The sequence below is a fragment of the Bubalus bubalis genome, chromosome 11 (assembly GCF_019923935.1).
Source record: "Bubalus bubalis isolate 160015118507 breed Murrah chromosome 11, NDDB_SH_1, whole genome shotgun sequence".
Classification (NCBI taxonomy): Eukaryota; Metazoa; Chordata; class Mammalia; order Artiodactyla; family Bovidae; genus Bubalus; species Bubalus bubalis.
This window is the reverse complement of record NC_059167.1, coordinates 77,587,614-77,612,993: the sequence shown is the minus strand read 5'-3', so window position 1 is coordinate 77,612,993 and position 25,380 is coordinate 77,587,614. Positions and strand designations below refer to the sequence as shown.

The 25,380-nt window shown below is 40.4% G+C and overlaps 1 protein-coding gene and 1 pseudogene across 7 annotated transcripts in view; one reads left to right on the top strand and one right to left on the bottom strand.

Moving 5' to 3' along the window:
• Positions 1–25,380, top strand: part of CHD8 (chromodomain helicase DNA binding protein 8) — a 58,838-nt gene that overhangs the window by 10,747 nt on the left and 22,711 nt on the right. For 4 of the 7 annotated variants that reach the window (XM_006062090.4, XM_025296044.3, XM_025296040.3 and 1 more), the window contains exons 2-10: positions 8,247–9,304; positions 10,196–10,567; positions 11,309–11,694; positions 12,796–12,910; positions 18,454–18,636; positions 18,721–18,789; positions 19,159–19,214; positions 19,719–19,836; positions 22,559–22,642. In XM_006062090.4, the coding sequence (XP_006062152.2) occupies positions 8,462–9,304; positions 10,196–10,567; positions 11,309–11,694; positions 12,796–12,910; positions 18,454–18,636; positions 18,721–18,789; positions 19,159–19,214; positions 19,719–19,836; positions 22,559–22,642 (2,226 nt within the window). In that variant the 5' untranslated portion in view covers positions 8,247–8,461. Of the gene's footprint in view, positions 1–2,877; positions 2,989–8,246; positions 9,305–10,195; positions 10,568–11,308; positions 11,695–12,795; positions 12,911–18,453; positions 18,637–18,720; positions 18,790–19,158; positions 19,215–19,718; positions 19,837–22,558; positions 22,643–25,380 lie in introns of those variants that run through there. The other 3 variants (XM_025296041.2, XM_025296046.3, XM_025296045.3) reach the window with 3 other exon arrangements.
• Positions 15,376–15,720, bottom strand: LOC102401209 (annotated as a pseudogene).

Below are 25,380 nucleotides of genomic sequence, written 5' to 3'. Positions count from 1 at the left end.
CTTCTTCCCCAACTGGAAGGGGAAGAACCTCACCCCTTGTTTCAATACCCCCCACCCACCCACTCCAGCTCTGTAATGGGACTTAAGATCCAGTCTTCCATTGAAGACTTTTACCTTGAGTTAGTCTCCAATATAGGAAGGCAGGGGTGCAGGGAAAAAAAATCAACAGCATCCACATTACAACTCTTTTCTGGACTACCATAGCAGCCTCCTAGCTACTTCTGTGTCCTCTGTCCCCTCATCCCCCAAATCTGTTCTCTATCCAACAGCCAGAGCTAGCTAACTAAAATGCTTATTTGATCGTGTGATTCCATTTTTCAGTGGCTCCTTGGACACCTGTAAGAAAATGCTTCAATGTGGCATTCAAGGCTTTTTCCTTGAAAGGTCTGCCCCTTACCTCCCCCTTCAATTCTTACCTTCATCTGATTTCTTCTTTGTGATTTACACTTAGGCGAGACTGAACTTCTGAACTGCTTAGACCTTCCTCTATATATCTCATACTGTTTTTCACTGCCCTGCTTTCTTTTGCTTTTCCTCTTACTGTCCCTGTTGTCTGAAGACCCCTTTCTTGTAGCTCACCTTCCCCTCCCAAGTTAACTCCTCCTCATCCTTTAAGAAACTACTTCCTTAATACCTTTTCTCCTAATTTATTAAGTCCCTTTTACCTGAAATAAAGCCCAGCGTGTATTTCACTGGACATTTGTCACTACTGTCATAGTCCCTACTCTTCCTGTCTCCCCACATGTATACACAAATGTACTCCTTCCTGTTTTAGGTTCTTTGAGGGCGAGTGAAAGTCGCATCCAGCTACTGGAGTGGATAGCATTTCCCCTCTCCAGGGGATCTTCCCAACCCAGGGATTGAACCCAGGTCTCCCACATTGTGGGCAGATTCTTTACCAGCTGAGCCACAAGGGAAGCCCAAGAATACTGGAGTGGGTAGCCTGTCCCTTCTCCAGCCGATATTCCCGACCTAGGAATCAAACCAGTGTCTCCTACATTGCAGACGGATTCTTTACCAACTGAGCTATCAGGGAAGCTTCTTTGAGGGTAGAGATTGTCTGATTCATCTTTGGTTCTCTAATGCTACCATATTACTCTGTATATTGTACACTCAATAAATGTTGAGATGATGAAGAGGTATTTGATGTGGATCCTAAAGGATAAGTAAGATTTTGAGAAAACAAAGAAATGGAATAAGAGTAACATTATTTGAAGGCAAGTGTACTAGCTAGGCCCAGATGAGAAAAAAATACATGACAATATTGTCTACTTTGGCCAGCATATAAATGTATATGTAGAATAGTGGGAAATACGACTAGAAAGGCAGGGAGTTTCCTGGTGGTCCAGTGGTTAGGATTCAGCTCTGCCACTGCCTTGGCTCTGGGTTCAATCCATGATTGGGGAACTAAGAGCCTGCAGTCCATGGGGTATGGCTAAAAAAAAAAAAGACTAGAAAGGCAAAGTGTGGTCTTAAGGATTATGTCTTAAGTAACAGGGAATCTTTCAAAGTTTTTAAGCAGGTGACTGATTTGGCTATCCTATGTTTTAGGAAACTAATCTGATAGCAGAAAGAATTAGTAGGGGGAGAGATCAGTTATGAGGCTTCTTTCTGTTATAGGAGCTGCATAAATGAAGTGGCAGCAGAAATAAAGTGAGAAAGATGAATCCTAACTTTGCCACTTAGTTTCATGGTTGTGTCACTCAGCTCTAAGCCTCCGTTTTCTCATCTGTGCAACAAGAGGACTGACTAGATGTGATTGGGAAGCCGGCCAGCTCCACTATCTGTGATACATTTTCAGCAGAGCCAATGGGACTGGGCAAATGGTTGAAAAATGGATACAAGAGGAGGTTTCAGTTGCAACTTTGAAGTTTCAAGCCTGAGTGAATGGGACAACAGTATTGCTGTTTACTGGAGTGGGGATGGGGTGTCCCTAGCATTAGTGGTAAGGCGAAGATCTTTAAAAATAAGAGATCTAAGGCCAAGTTGATCTTCCTAATTTGTATCATAGAGCACAGAAAGTAGGATTTCAGTGTTGAGAGTGTTTACATTTCAGGGGAAATTAGTGGTCAGGAGGTAAGCAGCTGTTTTTATTAACAGTTTACTTTGAGGGATTTAAGCTTATACCATCATTCTAGGGTTGCCAACCCTCGGAATTAGAGTGGTCTGAAGTAGCACTGCAAACTGGACCCTGGCCCATATATCAGATGGGCTGAGTTTCAAGAGCAGCGAGGTGAGGGCCAGAGCTCAGGTTTGGGGGTTAGGAGTAGGCGTGTATTTTGGAGGGGGAGGGCTTGGGAATTGTTCGTGAGTACCTGCGATTACTTTCTAGCAAGTGATACTGCTGCTTAAGGGTTAGACTATCAAGGATGCAATTTGGGTTGCGGCAGAGAGAGCGCTTCATCTTTGAAGAGTAAAGGGCCCCGTGTTCCAGCAGTTGGGCTGACTCACTCCTCTGATGGATGGAAGATGTGGCCCCTTTTAATGGGTCGTGGGATAAGGGATAGTCACTACAGCAGAAGAGCTGACAGGACTAAGAGGCAGGGGATTCAGAGGGAGGCGGAGTTGGCCTAGTGTGGAACCCTCTCTCCCGAGTTTACGCTCTTTGGTGTGCAGAAAACAGTGTTGGAGGTGGGGGAGTTGAATATCCAGGACTAGTTTCACGCAGCTTGAGACCATTCCTCTGGCCAGGCTCCTTTTTTTTTTTTTTTTCAAGCAAGCTGCAGGCTTCGCCTCGGCCCTGGAAACCGGATAGGCCTCTCCGTGCGCTCTCAACCTAACCCCGTGGTGGCGGGGGAGGGGGAAGCTCTGTTTAGTCCCACCCTTTGCGCTGTTTTGCGTCTTTGCGCTTGTGGTGAGTGGCAGCGGAGTGTAGCGAATAAGGACGTGGGGCGGGCAGGAGCATCAAGTTAGGTTGCTCAGGAGGAGGGGGAACTGGTGCTGGAGAGACAGCAAGAGGGGCGAACCGGCCCCCCACGGCCGCTGCAGGTAAAGGCACCTCTGTTACCCTGCTGGGGTGAGACACAGCTCCTTTTCTCCTTCAGGGCTTGTCGGACCTTCCCGCCTGTAGCTTCCGCCTTAACATTGCTCCCACCCGGGCATCCACACCCCCCCACCTCGCATCTTCCCGTCTTGGCCATCCCCACCCTGGAGGGCACCCCACTAGCTCACTCCCTCAAGTGCATGTACTTCATCTCCATTTTGGGGGCTCCAGTTGCCAGAAACCTCCCGCCTCTGCTGTGTGGGCCTTACTGGCACCAACACTGGCAGTATGAGCAGGTAATGTACCCGGGTCCCCGCCACCCCCGCCTCCAGTCGCGTTTCCCTCTCCATCAACCCCGTACTTCCTTACCTTGCTCCTTCGCTTCCACAGGAGTACAAAATTTCTGTACTTTCTCCTTTACCCTTGAACGTACTTACATGGTTTTAGCGTTCATACTTGCCTATTTTGCTTTCCCTGTTTATTCAGAAGGACTCACTTTACCAGCCATGTTTGCCCCAAATGTCCATACTCCTGATTGAGGTGTGAGTGCTTTTTCCTTCAGTAACTGGGAAAACAAACAAAAAAGAGCAGCCACACATTTGGCAGTGAGAATGGTGAAGATAGAGAAAATGGCCTAGGATCTCGATATTCTTGAGGAAATCTCCTGAGTGGCTTCAAGTTAATAGCTCCATTTCTTATGGTCTATGTCCTTCCATCCTGATCCTTTGCTGACCCTAAGTTGTGATTCCATTCACATAGGATGTTTATTTCCCGTTTCTTTATAAGACTTAAGACCCTTTGGGTCTCACAGATGTCTCCATGGTGCAGTTTTTAAATCCTTCTCTTTTAAAATTATATTGACTATCTTCATTTTAAGCCTTCTGGTTTATTTTATTTTCAAGAGATCTCTTCAGATTGCTTCTATCTTTTGTTTCCATAACGTTTATGTCTGCTTGCCTGCCACTGATCCTCTTGAAAGGATACAGTTTCCAATAACAAGATTAATACTTTGAAGTAAAATAGTTTGTTCTTTGAGCAGTTAGAGGTTAAGTGGTCATGGCTGGTACTTTGTAAAGATGCAGCCTTCCCCTCCCCCAAAAGGTCATTTGTTGTCATTATGCCGTTCATCTGTTATCTTCTAAGAGGATGGGCAGTATAGAGAAATCTGTAAATGGAGAATGGATATCTGAAGGTCAGTTTATGTAAGTTTATGTATTAGACAATTGGGCTAATTTTTCTTGCAGTGTTTCTCATCTATCATAAACAAAATGATGAACTTCCTTTTGAGAGGCCATAAGAAATCCTATCCCATCACATAAATGTCGATAATCTTTCCAAACCAGGCATGTGTCCTTCTCTGTTCACACCTGCCGGTGCTCCCCTGCCCCGCTGTGTTGTCTTTCACACATCCTCACAGGCCAAGAGATGTGGTCCAGTTTTATTGAATATAAATAATGTAAACAGTGAGACTGTTTCCATTTGACAAATATAAAATTATAACATTAAAGGTACATTTTCAAACTTCACATACCTTCCATCTCCCAGTTGAGAATCACTGCTTTGTTGAAAGATTTGTGGAGATTGAAAAGTATAGAGTAGAATTAAAACTAAGTCCTTTATGATTGGACAGACAAGTTGTTTTTGAAATGGGCAAGGGTACCAGGAGGCACATAAAATAAAAACAGGAGAGCTGGGACTCTAGATTTCTAAGAAAACCCCGAAGAACTATATTAAAGGTGGTAAAGCTGCAGAAAAACATCAGTATTTATTTATTTTGAGGGGAAGGAGCAGTTTCTCCTTAAAAAAGAAGGTGAGATGAAGGTCTATTATATAAAGAATCTCTCTGGCTTGTTATCTGAAAGTTGTAGATGGATAGCTTTGAATTTTAATCTTAACTGACTAGTTAGTTCTACTTCCCTCATATCCTACACCCGCCCCCCCACCCCACAAGTTTTCTGTCCTTAGTCTACTTGTTAGTTTGGAATTATGGAAAATGTTTAAGTACAGCCATCAAACTGTCTTTTGAGCATATGCATATGTTTCTTTTTGGGTCCATGGAAGGTGAAGGCTGGCTTTTCATTCTCAATATGATAAAAGTCTGCTATGATTTCTTTATCTAGTGAGTTGCTTTACCTAAGGTTATCTTAAGGGTTTCATATATTTGACTGTTTAACATTTATTTATTTTTGTTACCAGGATTTGAATTATGGAAAGAGAATTCATGAGGTAGATGAACTTGGTAGAATAGGCCAGATACGGGTATAGCTAGGAAGACCCATAAGTAAGAATAGAAGGAGGGAGTAAGAAAGCTGGCGGTACATTTGGAGAAGGTTTATTCTTTTGAGAGTCAAGGACAGATTTAAAGATGTGAGTTAAAAAAAGAAGCTGTAGACTAGGATTAAAAAATTCATATACGATGAATTAGGTTAGGTAGGGGTGAGTTGATAGAATGGAACTGAGAAGTAGTGAGACTTGGTGTGGCATTGTCAGTGGTGAGATTTTTTTAAATATTGGGGCCTTGACTGAACCAGGAGAAGCAGGAATTTGGCCCCAAAATTGGAAAGGGAGATAAATAAGTACATTCACCTTTAAGAACTTAATGCTTGAGTCATATGGAAGTAAGGAAATATTTCAGAAGCTGTTAACCTGGTTTTTCCCATTAAAAAATGAGATCTCTCTCTCTCTCGATCTTTCTCTCTCTCTCTTTCTTTGAGACTGGGCTGTTGCAGAGGGAAGAAAGAGCATTTGGGTGAATAAATAGCAAGGAGTCCTGGAAAGGACAGAATACTCCATGGAAGAAAGGCAGGTTATAAACTATTATCAGTGTAAACTTCTAGTTAGTGGGAACTTTCACTGTATTTTTTGTGTGACACCTAACTGTTAGATATTTACTGTAGCTTCTCTGACAGTGAGTAGGAGGTGAAAAGGTAAAAGGTAGCAAAGTAGGGCATAACTAGAAAAAGATGATGGAAGTGTTGAAAAAATTTATAAGATTATTGAGTAGATTTTTATTAAATTAAGAAGTATTTATAAGTCTTCTGATCACCATTTTGAGTAGTTTTGGGGCAGGCATTAGTAGGAGAGGCTGGAATGAGCTTGCGGAATACTTTAGCCAGGAATGGGAAGTGATGCGGACCTTGGTTGAGATGTGAAGGGATACAATTACTGAATCTGGAAAGATCTTGTTTAACATTGGTGGAGATGCTCTGTAGGTTTATAATTTTGAAAAACTGTTGTGCCAACTACTGATGAGTCTGTCCTCTTATCTATGTCTCAGTTTCTGGGCTACTTACCCACATTATATTAATTTTACAGAGATAACTGGAATGAGTTGAGGAAGAGGGAAAAAAGCTTGGGGTTTGTGTGGAAAAGTCTTCCGTCTAGTCTGTTCTGTGTCACTGACAAATTTCTGGTTTCTTCTAAAAGAGGAGAAATGGTGTTACTGAAGCTTTCCTGGATTGACAAATATTGATATCATATACAGAAAGCAAATACTACATTTTCATATAGTTACATGGTGACATACTTAAAATTCCTTGTCTTAGTTTTTCCTTTTTCCAACATTTTATGTACTTGAAAGCCCCACATGTGGATTTTGTAAACATAGTTTCAGTTATTGTAGGACAGTTTTTCAAGATAGGAAGTTTTCTACTGTCTTATCTTAGAATCAGGGAATACCAGTTAATTTCTCTAAGAACAGAATGGTTAATTTCAGATACCACAGGCACTTATTTTAATTCATTTAATTTTTTTTGAGTAGCTACTGTTAATGTGATATTCATCTGGCACTTTAGAGATCCACAGATGAATAAGATGTGGTCCCCACCATTCAGGAGCTCTTCTGTCTTGGAGAAAGAGGAGCTGGGCCACCATGCAGGGTTGTGCAGGGTGTGCATTGCACATGTTCATCATCATCACAGATAATATGTTTAGTATGATAATTTTCCAGCAGATGGCAGACAAGCATCTTGAGCAGGCAGCTTTTTATAATTTGCACAAAGGAACCTCTTGGGCCTTCAGAGGAAATGGACAAGAGACTTATCATTTTAATAAAATGTTAAATATAAGTGCTTTAAATAAGGTGCAGGCAATGTTGTGGGTATTTAAAGAAGATGAGAGTTTCCTTGGTGGCTCATCAGTAAATTATCTGCCCATCAACACAGGAGATGTGGGTTCAATTCCTGGGTGGGGAACCCCCTCCAGTATTCTGGCCTGGAAAATCCCATGGACGGAGAAGCCTGGTGGGCTGTAGTCCATGGGGTCGCAAAAGGGTCAGACACGACTTAGCGATTAGACAACAACAACAAAGAAGATGAAGGGACTGAGTCGTCACAAACAGCTCACCTTACAGAGGTGCAGGGCTCGCCTTACTGAGTAGAAGACCTTTGAGGATGTTAAAGATTTTACCTGGAAGAGATGTTTGTGGTGAGGGTGATAAAGACGTTTCAGGCAGAAAATACAGCAAAAATAGGCAGTCATGGAGATAGTAATGTCATTAAGGGAACTGGATTATCTGTTTGGACTGAAATCTAGGGTATATATAGGAAGTGATGAGCATACAGGAAATGATGAGAGTGAAAGTTGGAAACATAAACTGGGACAAAATTGGAGAATTCTTTGACTCTTTTGCCAGAGAAGGTTTTGATCTTAAATATGAGAGAGCGAGGAGGGGACTTGATAACAGAAGCACAATGTATAGACTAAAGTCGATTCACAGACTAAAGTCTGTGAATCTTCCTGAGTAAAATTATACTATAAACTTAGCAAGATTATCCAGTAAGCTTGGTTAAAGGTGTTTATTTTTGCTAGTAGTAAGTAGAAGTATCGGAATTACAAGGAAAAGTTACAAAATCCAGTATATCCAGAAGCCTCTATCTGTATTCACTGAAGTATTGCTGATATATTGTTCATTTCTGTCAACTTAAGAATCTGAAATAGAAAGTGAATGAATGTTATATTTCCTGTTCTGTACCTAAGAATGATAATTGTGAGAAGAAATGGACAGAGACAGTGGAATGATCTTGACAGACAGAAGCTTCAAAGTGTGTAGGTGTAAGAGCCCCAAAAAGGGGTTGGCTTATTTCTTTTTTTCTCTTTTGGTTTCAAAGCAGAAATGTGGATGTTCTTTCTGCTGTGTCTCTGTCCTCAGCTTACCTCACATTTCCCTCTTATCTTACTATTTTGATGCTATTTGATGCTACGGGTTGAAATTTTCCCTGAGGTCACCTCCTTTGCTTACTTGTCATTTGTCTTTCTACAACAGGAGTTCCATCATCTTCCTCTGAAGACCTAGCCATCTTGCTCCATGAAGGTCAGGACAGTCTGACATGCACTTGTTTCTTGCCTCTTTACCTGAAGAGTAGTCCTCTTCCATTGTGTACATTTTTTTCTTAATAGGGGAGGGGAGGGGAGAGCCAGTACCCCCCCTCCCCTTCCCTCCTTAAACCTTGGGGAAGTAACCCCCATTGCTTTCCCAAGATGGCAGACCCCATCATGGATCTGTTTGATGACCCAAATTTATTTGGCCTGGACTCTCTGACTGATGACAGCTTCAATCAGGTCACACAAGACCCTATTGAAGAAGCCCTTGGACTGCCAAGCTCTCTGGACTCCTTGGATCAGATGAACCAGGATGGTGGAGGTGGTGATGTGGCGAATTCATCAGCAAATGACTTGGTCCCCCCACCAGAGGAAACAGCCCCCACAGAACTTCCCAAAGAATCAACAGCTCCAGCTCCAGAATCTTTAACCTTGCATGATTATACCACTCAGCCCGTCAGCCAAGAGCAGCCAGCCCAACCTGTCTTACAGACACCAACGCCAACATCAGGACTTTTGCAGGTCTCCAAGAGCCAGGAGATCCTGAGCCAAGGGAATCCTTTCATGGGTGTCTCTGCCACAGCTGTCTCCTCCAGTAGTGCTGGAGGGCAACCACCTCAGTCTGCCCCTAAGATTGTTATCCTTAAAGCCCCACCAAGCTCCTCAGTCACTGGTGCCCATGTGGCACAAATTCAGGCCCAAGGTATCACCAGCACAGCTCAGCCCCTCGTGGCTGGCACAGCCAATGGTGGAAAAGTCACTTTTACCAAAGTGCTAACCGGCACTCCCCTTCGACCTGGTGTTTCCATTGTCTCTGGTAATACAGTGTTGGCCGCCAAGGTCCCTGGGAACCAGGCTACTGTTCAGCGCATTGTCCAGCCCAGCCGACCAGTAAAGCAGCTGGTCCTACAGCCAGTTAAGGGTTCAGCTCCTGCTGGAAACCCTGGGGCCACAGGGCCCCCACTGAAGCCTGCAGTTACACTGACCTCTACACCCACCCAGGTGACTTGAGTGAAAGGGGGAGGTGAATTTTGGTTTAGTAGCGGGCCCAGCAACTGTGTGAGAGCAAGCACATGAGAGCTGTCGCTAGGAAGTCTGCTTAAATTCCATCTGTACTTTTTATCAGTTAGTGTTGATAGCCACGTTATTTGTTACTTACAAGGTGAAAGCAGTTAGTGCTAATGCATTTTTTGAGCTCTTACTACATATTTACACTGTGCCTAGCTGGTGCTGAACAAGATAGACACAGTCCCTGTCCTTACAGAGCTCACCATCTGCCAGGAAATACAGACCTTAAGCAAGAACTCACAGTGGTGGATGATACAAACTTACACGAGTACTGTAGGATGCAATGGGAACAAAGAATCATTTTTGAAAAATACGTGTATTTATATTTGCAAGACTTACAGAAACTATGTGTATCTTTCCTGTTCTTATTATTAAGATTGTCCTCCTCCAGCTTTGCCCAGTGAAAAGACTTGTTTCTTTTATAAGAAAATAAAGACTCTAGCCTCTGAATCAAGGGCCAGAAGAATTTGGAGGAGGGGTAGACAGTGTTCAGATAAGTAGGGCTGGTGAAGAGAAGCTCTGAGGAGGTGGATTTTAGCTCAATGTAAAGACTTTTATTCTAATAGGTTTCCAAAAAATGGAATGACTGCCTTAGAAAATAGCAAGCCTTCCAGCAGTTTTTCAAGAATAGACTTGGTACCCACTGGGCAGAGGTTATAGAAAAGATTTATCAGGACAGATAGGAAGATGAACAAAGGGGATTGTACTGTCTTTTCTGACCCTCAGTTTTTACAATTCTAGGATAAGGAAAACTGGTGTAAATATGAAGGGGTCTACCCTTCTTTAATGTCCTACCTCTCTTGCAATTTCCTCTCTTCACTCTAGGGTGAATCGAAACGCATCACACTGGTCCTCCAGCAGCCACAGTCTGGAGGTCCCCAAGGACACCGGCATGTCGTGCTAGGGAGTCTACCAGGCAAGATAGTGTTACAGGGCAACCAGCTAGCAGCCCTGACTCAAGCCAAGAATGCCCAGGGGCAGCCTGCCAAAGTAGTAACCATACAGCTGCAGGTGCAGCAACCACAGCAGAAAATCCAGATTGTACCACAGCCTCCATCATCGCAGCCACAACCCCAACAGCCACCCTCCACCCAGCCAGTGACTCTCTCCTCTGTGCAGCAGGCTCAGATAATGGGACCAGGACAGGCCCCGGGACAGAGACTTTCAGTACCCCTCAAGGTGGTACTTCAGCCACAGGTGAGACTTAACATGTTGGGCTAAGAAGGCAAACACGCTCTTACTCCCCTGACGTTACCCTCAACAACCACTCACTGTTGAATGTGGGGCCAGTCTAGATTCGTATCTCTGAAGTGAGATGCAGGCTTTTCTTTCTTTCACCCATGGGAACCTTATTTTAATTATATCATGAAAAGATTTGAGGGTAATTGTTGGGTTTGGGATAAGAGATGATTTGTCTAATATTTGTCTTTAAATTGTTTTATTTACAATCTTTTCCTGATATCCTTGTGAAATGAAAATGACTGAAAATAACCCCTCATCTGAAAGATAAATAGTCTTGAAGAGGTCAAGTGCTTATCTATCATTCCTCCCCCTACCCCCACCCCACCCCCCACTGCCCCCAGGAAGATAAAGGTAGGATAAGAATGGAATTTGAATTTTCTTACTAGCCTAGACACTAGTGTTGTCTGTGTTGTTTGGAAATTTTATGGAATTGTGGAGATGAGTATTGACATTGACATTAGAAGCATGGCTACAGAATATTGAAGGTTAATTTGGCACAATTGCATTTTCTCATCCGCATCCCACCAAAAAATACTTTTTTTAAAAAAGTGTGCCTCTAGGTTCAGTAAGACTTGATATGAGTCTTATTCTTAAGGAATTAGAGAACTAATATTTCTAGTCTGTGTGCTTCAGGGCTGTTTTACTCAGGTCCTTTAGCTCTAAGCATGTTGAACTGTAGTGTCTTTATTTCTATAGGCCGGCTCTTCCCAAGGGGCCTCTTCTGGGCTCTCCGTAGTTAAAGTTCTCAGTGCCAGTGAAGTGGCAGCTCTGTCCTCACCAGCAAGTTCTGCTCCCCATACTGGGGGCAAGACAGGAATCGAGGAAAACCGTAGGCTGGAACACCAAAAGAAGCAAGAGAAAGCAAATCGGATTGTAGCAGAGGCCATCGCGAGGGCCCGTGCTCGGGGCGAACAGAACATACCTCGCGTCCTGAATGAGGATGAGCTGCCTAGCGTCAGGCCTGAGGAGGAAGGTGAAAAGAAACGCAGGAAGAAGAGCAGTGGGGAGAGGCTCAAGGAAGAAAAGCCAAAGAAGAGCAAAACATCTGGTACCTCCAAAACCAAGGGCAAGAGTAAGCTAAAGTGAGTGCTACCCTTTGCTGTTTTGATGGGATGTTTGGGGAGAGTGCATATATGTTTAAATTCCTGTTTTTAAATTCATTCTGTATATAGCACCTACAGAGTTCAAGGGGATCTGTCATAGAAAATAATAAGTCCTTTCTCTTCTCTGTCCCAAGTGAACATCAAGGCCTGGGAAAGACAGCCAGTCTTGAGTTAGGAGTCATGTGTAAAAGCTGTATTCTTCCTGATTTTGTATCACTGTAGTGTGAAAGGCTTCTCCCTAGCCCCCTACGACCCATGCTGGTAAAAGAGAGCTGCTGCAGACATAGCTGCCCTGTTCTTGCATTTCATATGTGAACTGGAGAAGATTTCAGCAGCCACTGTCAGCCATAAGCAGTCTTGACAGAACCATGGCTTGCCACATAACTCTTGCCACAGTCGAGTGTGCTCTCTTCCTTCCATGTCTTGTAGCTTCACTCCTTGTCTCTAGCTTCTACTCCCTGAGATGCTTGGACTTTGTGGTGTAATTATAATAATGCTTTATATTTGTACAGGGTTTTTTAGCTTAAGAAAGCAAGTTTCATATCTGTTATTTTACTTGATCTTCAACAGCTATCACACTAGGTTTTATCATCAGTGTTTGCTAGTTAGAAAATCAATGCCAAGCTAGTGACAGAACTGGGACTAAAACGAGGCCTTGTAATTCTTAGTCAGGAACTGGTTCTGCTGTGTTATGCTACCTTCATTCAGGTATTTGTGAATACAGTGGTAGCAAAAATTTGTCAAATCTGGTGTAAAAGCCAGCTGGTTGTTTAAAAACCCCAATATCTTCTTTTTTTTCAAACACCCTACTCAGTAGTTATATGTCCCCAGACTGAATGTCTAGAGCATTGGAGAAGGCAATGGCAACCCACTCCAGTGTTCTTGCCTGGAGAACCCCAGGGATGGCGGAGCCTGGTGGGCTGCCGTCTATGGGGTCGCACAGAGTTGGACACGACTGAAGCGACTTAGCAGCAGCAGTATGCCTGGAGGTTTCATATGTGATAGGTTAGATTAATTTTATTTTCTACTCCTAAATTTTCCTTGCCTTCACTGTAACTGAATTTGGTTTTTCCTTTTTAGCACCATCACTCCTGTGGTGGGTAAGAAGAGAAAACGTAATACCTCATCTGATAATTCAGATGTAGAAGTCATGCCTGCACAATCACCCCGGGAAGATGAAGAAAGCAGCATTCAGGTAAAAGAATCCCTAAAAAACTTGATGAAAAGATCCTGTTTACTTCTGACAGGCAGACCAGGAATAGATAATGAGAGACCATAAGCCTATGCATATTCCAACAGCTTTTCTAAACCAGAGGTAGGCCTAAAAAGTAAAAGAGGCAAAACCTGGTCATGGTCATGTCTTAAATTTTATTTATTTATTTTTTAGGCAAAACATGTATTACTCTAAAAATGCATATTACTCTTCAGTAGTCATGTTTTCAAATTCCAGTGTTTCAGAGATTAAGCAGGTATGCAGTTATGCTGCAGTTGCTGTTTTGGGTATGTTAGTACTTTGGTCTTCCTTAGAACAGTCCAGCTGTCCTGTGTGCATTACTTCTTCTGCACTTTAGGGTTTTGACTCTGTGAACTGGGGTGCTTAAGGCACAGTGTTTTTGCTACCTTTTAAAGATGAGAAACATTGGGAAGAGAATAAAAAAAGCTGGATCAAAACAACTTTAGTCCTCTGTCTCTGTTGCCTTATGGTACCATCTTTGACTCTAGTTTCCAACCATGGAAAGAAGAAGCTATTAATGATTCAGGATACCCATAGTACTTCTGAGTAGCTCTAATGGGTCTGGCTAGTTTACTTAGCTATATCTAAATTCCTTATCTGAAAGTGGAGGTTTGGACTAAACAAACCTCAGGTGCCTCGCTAGCTGTCAGTACTTTATAAATGTCTCCCCTCTTCCTTAATATATATTCACTGCATTGACAAACTGAGACTTGGGTTTTTCTGGGGGATATTAACATGTGAGGATAGCCAAGACATTTTTGAAACGGAGAGTGAAGCAAAGGCTAGATTTAACATACATTAAAGTATATTACGAAATTATAATTACCAAGAGTTTAAAGAAGAAATAGCAGAGTGAAAAATAACAGAGTCTAGAAACAGATCTAGATAGTTTTGAGACATTAGTATGTAAGTTAAAAGGCAATTTAAAACCAGTGGAGAGAATTGCATGGTGTTCCAGTGGTTAGAAGTCCACACTTTCATTGCTGAGGGCCCGGGGCTCAATCCCTGGTCAGGGAACTAGGATACTACAAGCCACATGGTGCAGCCAAAAAAGAAAAAGAAAAAAGATAATAAAATAAATAAAAATCAATGGAAAGAAAGATTATTTAACACATTATGTTAGGATGACTACTCATTTATGAAGAAATAAAACTGAATTTCTTGAATTACTCTTTAATAAAAATGAATTCTAGTTTAATCAAAGGTCAAAATGTAAAAATTGAAATCATGGACCTTTATAAAATGTGAATGAGTTTTTAAAAGTAATTAAAAAATTAGGTAGATCTTTCTAAGGAGGGTATTAAAATTGCCAAGTCATAAAGGGAGAGAGATATATTTACTATATAAAAACTATGCATATGTAGCAACAACAAAAAATGCTCTAAATAACATAGTGTTTAAGACCAAGACCATTTCTTGGGTTCTCATGTTAACTCTAGTATTTACTAATATTGTCACTTAAGGCAAGTTTACTTAACCTTGTGGTGTCTCAATTTCTTCATCTCTAAAGTACAGATAGTAATATCTACTAAGTAGAGTTGTTAGGATTAAATGTAAATGTTTACAAAGCACATAGAACAGTGTTTAGGTAAGAGAGCATAGTAAGAGTTATATATGTTTGTTAAATAAACAGTTAAATAAAGTGTTATATAATCAAAACACCAAGTGAGTATGGCAGAAACTACCACAGCATTGTAAAGTAATTATCCTCCAATTAAAAATAAAATTAAAACACAAACTGAAGGCAAATCTTTGTAATACAAGAAATACAAGAATTAATAAAATTTAAAAAGTGGTATATTAATTTACTAGGGTTACTATAACAAAATACCACGGGTTAGATAGTTTAAACAACAGAAATTTATTTTCTGACAGGTCTGAGGGCTAGCAGTCCAGGATCGGGAGGTCTGGTTGCCTCCGAGGCCTCTCTCCATGGCTTACAGAGGCCGCCTCCTCACTGTGCCCCCGAGTGGTCTTCCTCAGTGCGTGTGTCCCTCTTGTCTCTGTGTGTGGCCAGATTCCCTCCTCTTTTAAGGGCACTGATCCAGTAGTGCCCACCCTAACTTAATCACCTCTTTAAGGCCCTGTCTCCAGACAGTCACATTCTGAGGTACTAGGGGGTTAGGATTTTAATGTCAGACTTTGAGGAAACACAATTAATTGACCTAATTGTGTTTCCTCAAATACCAGTCTTGGCAGCGGAGGCCTCACAGTCCCCCAGTTGTCCTCCCCAGATGTAACTTCTGTTATTACTTTTGTGTATCCTTCCAGAAATATTCTTTGCTTTCACAAGCACTCTAATTCCACTTCCACTCAATGTTAGTATTCCATACCTATTCTTCTGTGCTGTACTTTCTTCTCTAACAGTGTATCTTGAATATAGTTCTTTATTAGAAAAGATAGATCTAGCCCATTCTTCCTCACACTTTTTTTTTTTTTTGTATCCAAAACGTGTTTATTGGGATGGTTTCCCGTTCATCTTGATACAGGGTACTTTTAGTGCTGCTTCCGTCTGAAAGAGCATCCTTCTGTAGGCCTTCTTTTCCTCCTGTAGGCTGGCAGAGGACAGTAGAGCAGCCAACACACAAGACTACTGTTTGTGCATGGCTAAAGACGGTGGTGATTTTATAGCATCCTGGGCATTTTACATCCATGAAATAGGAATTGGGGCTCTGCACCAGGCGCTTCTTCTTGTGTTTCCTCTTCTCTTCTGGAGAGGGATGAAGAAGATCCTTTGCGAGAGGCATGTTCTCGTGAGGAGGTCATCACCACCGGAAAAGGCTCACACTCTTTTTTATTATGAAAAACTTGAAATATACACCAAAGTAGAGAAATTATTTAATGAAGCCTCACGTTCCATCATCCCAGAAGGTTCCCTGGTACCCTCTTTTCAGTCAGTTCACCATCCTCTCCCCCGCATCTCCCCATAAGCAACAATTGTGCTCATTTCTGTTAACCATAGATTAAACTTAGCCTGTTCTTAAACTTCATGTAAATGGAATCACATAGTATATACTCTTGGGTCTCACTTTTTTCAGCATAGTGGTGTTCAGAATTATTCACGTTGATGTATCAGAAGTTCATTCCTTTTTTTTTCTTGAGAAACATTTTACTTTAGGAATATACCACAGTGTTTATTCATTCTGTTAGACATTTGGTTTGTTCAGTCTGGTGCTGTTTTGAGTAAGGATGCAGTGGATAGTCTTGGTACACATGCTTTGTGGACATAGGTTTTCGTTTCTCATAGCAAAATAGCCAGGAGTTGATAGACTGTGGGGTAAACATTTGACCTTTTAACCTTATAAGAATCTGCTGCCTTCTGAAGTGATTGCCATTTTACACATCGACCAGCAGTGAGAGTTCCAGCTCCTCATCTTCACTGTTCATTCTTGTTCGTCTACCCCATTCTTTTTATATAGTTCTATAGTATTCCATTTTTTGACTATAGCATAATTTGTTCAATGCAACCCTGTTGGTGGGCATTTAGGTTTTCTCTGGTCTTTTACTACCACAGATAATGCTGGCAGAGATTTGTTGTTCTTTGTTGTTGTTGTTTAGTTGCTAAGTGTATGTGACTCTTTTGCAGTCCCATGGACTGCCAGGCTCCTCTGTCCATGGGATTTCCCAGGCAAGAATACTGGAGTGGGTTGCCCTTTCCTTCTCCAGGGAACCTTCCTAACTCAGAGATTGAGTCTCCTGCATTGGCAGGCAGGTTCTTTAACCACTGAGCCGCCAGAGAATCCCACAGAGATTTGTATACATGTACAAATTTATCTGTTGGATAATATCTTCGAAGTGGAATTGTTGGGTCAATGGATATTGTCAAATTTTGTTCTATAGAAATTTTCTTCATGCCAGTGTATACTCTCACCAGCAATGTATGAGTTCCTATTTCAAATATTTGATCAAACTCTCAGATTTTTGCCTCTCGGTTAGATGCAAAAAAAAAAAAGTAGTTTAGTTTTCAGTTGTAACAATTTTATTGTGAGTGTGAGCATCATTTTACATTGAAAGCCATTCGTGTTATTTTCCTACAAAAGTTGTCTATTCATGTTATTTGCTCATATTTCTATTGTATTGATTTTTTTTCTTAGTTATATGATCAAATTGATCAGTCACTTTATCAGAAACACCTTTCCTACTTCTCCAGGATTATTTAAAGAAAAAAATTTTTCCACATCTTTTAGAAATTTTGTCTTTTTTTAAACTTTGAAATCATTCAATCTTTTTATAAATTTGTTTCTCTAGATACAAGAAACAAATTTGTTTGGCTAGTGGTTTGTTTTCAATCCCATGTATAGAATAATCCACTTTTTCCTCACTGATTAAAAGTACTATTTTTATCATGTTCTAAATCCACCTAAGTATTTTAATCCATATTTGGACACTATTTCATTGATCTGTTTATCTCCTCTTGGAGAGGTACCAAGCTGTGTTAATCAGTATAGCTTTATATTGGGTTTAACATCTGATAAGGCTAAGTATACCTTTTCATATTTTTATGGTTATGCTTATATGTTTAGTTCTCTGTTGAATTTTAGAATCAGCTTATCGAATTTAAAAGTTTTGTTAAATTTGTTTTTCAAATTTTGTGATTGAGGAGTTTATATAGGTATTTCATTATTTCTTACTAAATTTAATACTTAAGATGATCTTTTTTCATAAAAAGATTTTTCTTTTATTGTATTTTCTGGCTTAGTCTATGTAAGAATGCCATTGATTTTTAAAAATTAACTTTATGCCAAGCAAATTTATCAAATCAATTGTAGTACAATTGATTGTACTAAATTGTACTACTAACTACTAAAATTGAATTTACAAATCAGTTTTAGTAGTTCTGCTTCTAATGACTCATTTGATTTTGGATTTTCCAGGGGTTATAATCATTACTGAAAAATAATTTTTTCTTTCCATCCTTCCTAATTTTTATCATGAGCTGCACCTATTACTGAGATTATTTAATTAAATTTTGCTCAACCACTTGAAAGAATGAGGTAGATCTGAAATTCATTGATATGGAAAACATCTCCAAGAAAAATGTTAACAAAAAGTAAGCAGCAGAACAGTATGTGCAATATGATCCTATTTATTAAACAAACAAAACTTTAGAACCAAAACAGACAAACAATTAGAAACAATGTTTTTGTACCAGTGGACTCCAGGGCTGCTCCTGGCGTGAAGTTCATTGTACCCTGCAGGTAGAGAGTTTAAAGAGTTCTATTTCAGTTTTTCAGTGCCTCTTGCCAATAGTACCCAGGTTACTTTCAGATGGATTCTGATACTATAATGAAAGAATTCAGGAAATTAATATTTACTCAGTACTAGAATAAGTTACATGGTTTAACATCACACAATTTGATAAACAAGCTCTTTATCATCTTTTGGTTTGATTTTTCCTAGGGAATTTGGAGTCAAATCTAAGTACATGACTATAGCTAAATAGTTTTAAAGGTTTTCTCTTTAAGAGACCTAAGCAGTTATTTTGACTGTTTTTGCCCCTGTAGAAGAGGCGCTCGAACCGCCAAGTTAAGCGAAAAAAATATACAGAGGATCTGGATATAAAGATCACAGACGATGAAGAAGAAGAAGAAGTGGATGTAACTGGTCCAATCAAAACTGAGCCTATCCTTCCTGAGCCAGTGCAGGAACCAGATGGCGAGACTTTGCCTTCCATGCAGTTCTTTGTGGTAAGCTGAGAACTTAAGCAATTTGAGATGTGTGTCTTGCTGCTCACAATCTCTTTGTTTGACTGACTGCATCTTTTCCTGCAGGAGAATCCCAGTGAAGAAGATGCTGCCATTGTAGACAAAGTGCTTTCTATGCGTATTGTGAAGAAGGAGGTGAGGCCTGTTTTCAATGTTAGCCCATAATGCTACAGTTACAGGCTTTATGTAATGAGCACTTTTGGATGTCAGTTTATATCACTACAATGTAGTTACAAGAGATAGTGGAGAAAAGTTAGGTGGAAAGTAAGAACTGTCTTGTTGCCCCTTCTTTCACTTACCTGTTTAAATCCAGAAAGGGCTTATTTTCTCCAACTATCAGGCTTCTAGCATTAGAATGCCAGATTAAGTTCTTTAATCCTTTAGTCAGTGATATATCCTGGATGATATATTTTATTCTTGGTATGAAAGTCTACCACGTGTGTTAAAATTAAGGATTCTCTTTGACAAATGAGTTATTAATAACTGTAATTTTTTTCTTCCCAGCTTCCTTCTGGACAGTATACTGAAGCAGAAGAGTTCTTTGTCAAGTACAAGAACTAGTACGTGATCTGTGCAAAAAGCTTTTCACCCCAAATTCCACAGGGTTGTAATAAGTTCTCCTGTATAGTCTATCCTGATTGGGAATGTGTCCCTTTTTTTTTTTAAATAGTTTTCCTCACCCAAATTGTTTCCAGTGAGGAAAATGTTCAGAGAGAATCTCAGAAATTGACTGATTAATATTTGCCTACAGAAAAGTGGGGTAAGGGTGGTTGCTGATAAAATCCCTTGTAATCCTGACATTAAGACCTTGCTACTCAGTGTGATCCATCAACCAGCAGAATTAGCATCATTTGGGAGCCCGTTAGAAATGTGAACTTTCAAGCCAGCCCTAGACTAAGTGGTTGGTGTAAAGAATCAAGTTGAAGAGGCACTGATCTAAGAGACTATCTCCCCATTGAAGCAATATACTCTTAGGTCTGCTTTTGGTTAATCTCTTCATCTCAGACGCTAGCTTACTAGTTCCACTTTCTCATACCATGGCTGACTATTTCCATCTTCTTTAGCTCCTATCTGCACTGTGAATGGGCTACCATCTCGCAACTGGAGAAGGATAAGAGGATCCATCAAAAACTAAAGCGCTTCAAAACCAAAATGGCTCAGATGAGACACTTCTTCCATGAGGTAATTAGGAATAGGTGTTGCTTATCATTTATTTCATAGAAGCATACATTTCTGGGGTTATCCCTGACTGTTCAAAAGACTTATAGTTGCTTTATATATATGGGTATATAAGTTTCATTTCGATCATTGGACTCTCCTTATTTAATTGCCCTATGCTTTGTTTTACCAGGTTAAATATGGTCTTTTTATAAGTTATAGAATGTTTTGAAATTGAGTTGTTTGATATTCATGAAGTATTTTCAAAACAGATGATTAACTATCTGGCCCACTTCAGGCATTCTTCTCCCTCTATTGTCAGTCTTTAACAACTGATGTTATCTATAGACATAAGCAACCATATCATTAAGAGGGAACATTTATTTTCTCAAATTTCTAATCCAGTATAACTAGCAATAGTGATACAGGAACTTTAATATCTTACACCCAGTATTACTACTGGTTAAGTACTGGAGCATCTGTGAGAATCTCTTGAGCTGTATTTTAACACTCCATTTTTCTTTGAAAACTTTTTGTACATATATCTTTTCCAAAATGGGTTTTTTAAAATCTGTATTTAATATCTAATGCTAAGTGCCTTGAGAAAAAGAATTCTTTTTCAAAGTTTCTTAAGACCTAAAGAGGAAGAGGTCTAATAAGAAGAATGAAAGAAGGAATAATGTATAGCTTCAGCAAAAAAAGGCCAGTTGTGGCCAAATACATCTGATGAAGTTAACTTTATATAACCAGATTTGTCAATAAGTGAGTTATATTCCACATCACTTGGAGAGAGCAAGTAGGACCATGTAGGTTTTATAATTTCTTTTTATATGAAAATAAAATAATGATTGGGTTGTGGAGTGTTTTTTTTGGCCTATGTTCTTTTAAAGCCTAATTTGTGAAATGTACAGTGAAACTGTAATCCCATTTCAGCTGATACTAGATATATAATTTGTGGCCATTGAGCCAAGCTGTGCTAATCTGACTTGTGTGCCAGTCAGATTTGCCTTTATAGGTAGGTCATTTAGCTAAATCAATCACTCATTTATTCATTGTTTTATGTGCTAGTCACTGCGGTTAACAGATCACACATGGTCTGTGTTCTCATATAGCTCACTGTCTAATGGGGAGGGAGAGAGAGATTTTAAAATAATTCAAATTGTGATAAGTACCAGCAAAGAAGGAGCATAGGAAGACATTAAAAAATGCCTGCTTTGGATAATCAGGGAAGGCTTCACTGAGAACTGAATTATGAAAAGAAGTTAGTAAGGCTGTAAGCACCTGTAAATAGTACCGCTGGCATGGGAAGTAGCAATATATGAAGGCCCCGAGACAGGATGAGGAACCGAAAGCATGGTGGTATTTATATATGATAGAAGCAGGTGCCTACAGACATTTTAGTTTTGTTTTTATTCTAAGTGCAAAAGGGGAAACCATTGGACTATTTAAAACAGCCAAAGACATAAACCAGTTCTCACCTTTAAAAGATCATCTAGACTTTGGAGAATGAATGGGAGAAGAGTAAGCGTGAAAGTAGGATGAGCTGTAAGGAGGCCATTGACGTTTTCTAGATGAGAAATTATCATGGCTTTATAGCAGAGTGCTTTCAGTTGTTGGAGAGAAGGGATAGATTTGAGTTTACTTTAAAGTAGGATTGACGGCAATTGGTATGATGGCTTACATAGACAGGTATTAAAGAATGGAAGATCTTAGAAGCAACTGGTTTAGGGAAAATCAAGATTTTAATTTAGACCATGTTAAGTTTAAAATTCCGTAACATGTCTAGCAAGTAGATAGATATACAAAACTGGATTTTTTAGGCTGCAATTAAAATTTGAAATGTATCAGCATATACATTGTTATTAAAGCCTTAATAACTATGCCAGAGTGATAGGAGAAATACTAGGGAAAAGATAGGCCACAAAAATCAGTGGGAAAGTGCCGTAAGAAGGAAGAATTTTTTTTCCCTAAGGTTTCTTTGAGATCTCTCTTTGGAGCCTTGGGTTATTTATCTTGGGATATCACCCAAAGTTAGATACCAGTGACTTAGGAAAAAAAGAGCCAGTAAAGGTGACTGAGAATTGACCAAAACAAAAAGTGAAACCAAAATAAGGCTACAAAAGTGAATATAGTGTCTCAGAAAAGCCTAGAGAGTGCTTTCGGGAGAAAGATGAATTGTTGATTACTTTGTAGCTGTAAATTAAGGTGAGTACAGACATGTTTCCATTGTATTTGGCAATTTGGAGATCATGAATGACCTTGATGAGTGGTTTCATTATGTGATGGAAGTATAAAGAAGAGTGGAATGAATGGACAAGTATACAAGTGATGAAATGGAGGTACTATGTATTTAAAACTCTTGGGAAAGTTTACGTATGAAGCAGAACAGAAGAATAGTTGCAGGGGGATGTAGAGTCAGAGAGGTCTTTTTAAGGATGTGAACTAGTAGAACATGGGAATATTGCCCTAGAGAGGGATTCCTAAGAAGGCAGGAAGGAATGAAATCCAAAGCATATATAGAGAGAGTAGCCACTGTTAGGAGTAGTGACACTTGATCTGGTAACATGAGAAGATAGGTGCAAACACAGGTAAGTGTGTAGGATTTGATAGGGTGAAAATGGGGAACTCCCTTCTTTTTTCTTAATAAATTTTGAAGTAAGGATATCCACTAAAGGTTGGGTGGAAGGGTGAATTTCCTAGACAGTGATCTTTTTGGTTTTATTGTTTGGTTTCATAATTCCTCCAGGATGAAGAGCCCTTCAACCCAGACTATGTAGAGGTGGATAGGATATTGGATGAGTCTCACAGTATTGACAAGGACAATGGGGAGGTGAGTTGGGACGTGGAGGAACATGAAAGGAAGGCCTTAAAGATTTCTGCCTGTCTGCTTGCCCATCCTTTATATGTCAGATTTGACTGAAAAATTCTTGGATTGAAAAGGTACTTTTGAATTTTTTCTGAGAGATCCTCAGAATGATATTGGGAAGGTAAAGGAGTACAGAGAGAGACTAAAGAGAAAGATTCTCTTGAAGTCAGATATCTGGAAGCTGTTATTTGCAAGGACTCGTTCACCTTGGTCTCATTTTCTCTCAGATTTTATATGAGAGACCCTTGACATTCAGTTGAGGGTGAGAGGTGGGGATAGAGAAAGGAATACTTTATCAATTTCCAAATATATGAATATAAAAATACTTGCATAGACTCATAGCTTTCTTTATGTTGTTGAGAATTATTTATTTCCTGAACTGGGGCTTCCCCAGTGGCTTAGTGGTAAAGAATCTGCCTGCGGTGCAGAAGCCGCAGGAGACACGGGTTCTGTCCCTGGGTCTGGAAGATCCCCTGGAGGAGGAAATGGCAATCCACTCCAGTATTCTTGCCTCAGAAATCCAATGGACAGAGGAGCCGGGCGGGCTACAGTCCATAAGGTCGCAAAGAGTCAAACACGACTGAAGTGACTGAGCACACGTGTGCAGCATCAGGTAAATGCATTTTCATTTGTCTCTAAAACATATACTACATTTGAATCACTGCTTTTAAACAGGTTGTGGGATCTTGCTCCCACAAGTGCAGATTTAGTACATCTAGGGTAGGACCAAGAGTTGGTTCTTCAAGGGGTTCTCATGCATAGCTTGATTTAGGAACCCCAGAACTAAAGCTTCCTAAATCCTGAAGGATGATGCTGTGAAAGTGCTGCACTCAATATGCCAGCAAATTTGGAAAACTCAGCAGTGGCCACAGGACTGGAAAAGGTCAGTTCTCATTCCAGTCCCAAAGAAAGGCAATGCCAAAGAATGCTCAAACTACTGCACAATTGCAGTCATCTCACACGCTAGTAAAGTAATGCTCAAAATTCTCCAAGCCAGGCTTCAGCAATATGTGAACTGTGAACTTCCTGATGTTCAAACTGGTTTTAAAAAAGGCAGAGGAACAAGAGATCAAATTGCCAACATCCGCTGGATCATGGAAAAAGCAAGAGAGTTCCAGAAAAACATCTACCTTTGCTTTATTGACTATGCCAAAGCCTTTGATTGTGTGGATCACAATAAACTGTGGAAAATTCTGAAAGAGATGGGAATACCAGACCACCTGATCTGCCTCCTGAGAAATATGTATGCAGGTCAGGACGCAACAGTTAGAACTGGACATGGAACAACAGACTGGTTCCAAATAGGAAAAGGAGTACGTCAAGGCTGTATATTGTCACCCTGCTTACTTAACTTCTATGCAGAGTACATTGGGCTGGAAGAAGCACAAGCTGGAATCAAGATTGCCAGGAGAAATATCAATAACCTCAAATATGCAGATGACACCACCCTTATGGCAGAAAGTGAAGAGGAACTCAAAAGCCTCTTGATGAAAGTGAAAGAGGAGAGTGAAAAAGTTGGCTTAAAGCTCAACACTCAGAAAATGATCATGGCATCTGATCCCATCACTTCATGGGAAATAGATGGGGAAACAGGGGAAACAGTGTCAGACTTTATTTTGGGGGGCTCCAAAATCACTGCAGATGGTGACTGCAGCCATGAAATTAAAAGACGCTTACTCCTTGGAAGGAAAGTTATGACCAACCTAGATAGCATATTCAAAAGCAGAGACATTACTTTGCTAACAAAGGTTTGTGTAGTCAAGGCTATGGTTTTTCCTGTGGTCATGTATGGATGTGAGAGTTGGACTGTGAAGAAGGCTGAGTGCTGAAGAATTGATGCTTTTGAACTGTGGTGTTGGATAAGACTCTTTCGAGTCCCTTGGACTGCAAGGAGATCCAACCAGTCCGTTCTGAAGGAGATCAGCCCTGGGATTTCTTTGGAAGGACTGATGCTAAAGCTGAAACTCCAGTACTTTGGCCACCACATGCGAAGAGTTGACTCACTGGAAAAGACTCTGATGCTGGGAGGGATTAGGGGCAGGAGGAGAAGGGGACAACAGAGGATGAGATGGCTGGATGGCATCACTGACTCGATGGACGTGAGTCTGGGTGAACTCCGGGAGTTGGTGATGGACAGGGAGGCCTGGCGTGCTGCGATTCATGGGGTTGCAAAGAGTCAGACACAACTGAGCGACTGAACTGAACTGACATGTTTTCTTTCATTAATCACTTTTTTTCATTTTCCAACCAAAAGTTATGTAGATCTAAGTGACCAGTGAATTCAACATTGCTCTTTTATTCAGATTTACTTGGACCATGAACTAGCACTTTGTTAGAACTCTTCTCACTTCTAGTCTAAGTTGTTAGTTTAACATCACAGGGTCACATTTCATCAAAATTTTATCACTCAAACAGTTCCTGCTTACAGAGTGACTAGTAGGGAACAGCAGAGCCTTAAGACATCAGTGCTAGATGGCAGACTGGGTTCACTCACAAACTAAGTGACTTGCTCCCATATGTCATCCTTGTAGAAGCTTGTAGAACCTAAGAATCAAAGTCTTCCATCTGTTAAAGCCCAAGTTTGTTTTATAAGCTTTCAAGGTTACTCAGATAGAACCTTAGCTATCCAAAGTCATTATAATGCAGTGTCTTTAAATTCTAACAAGAATACCTCAGAAACCACATATTTCTGCTTTTGCGAT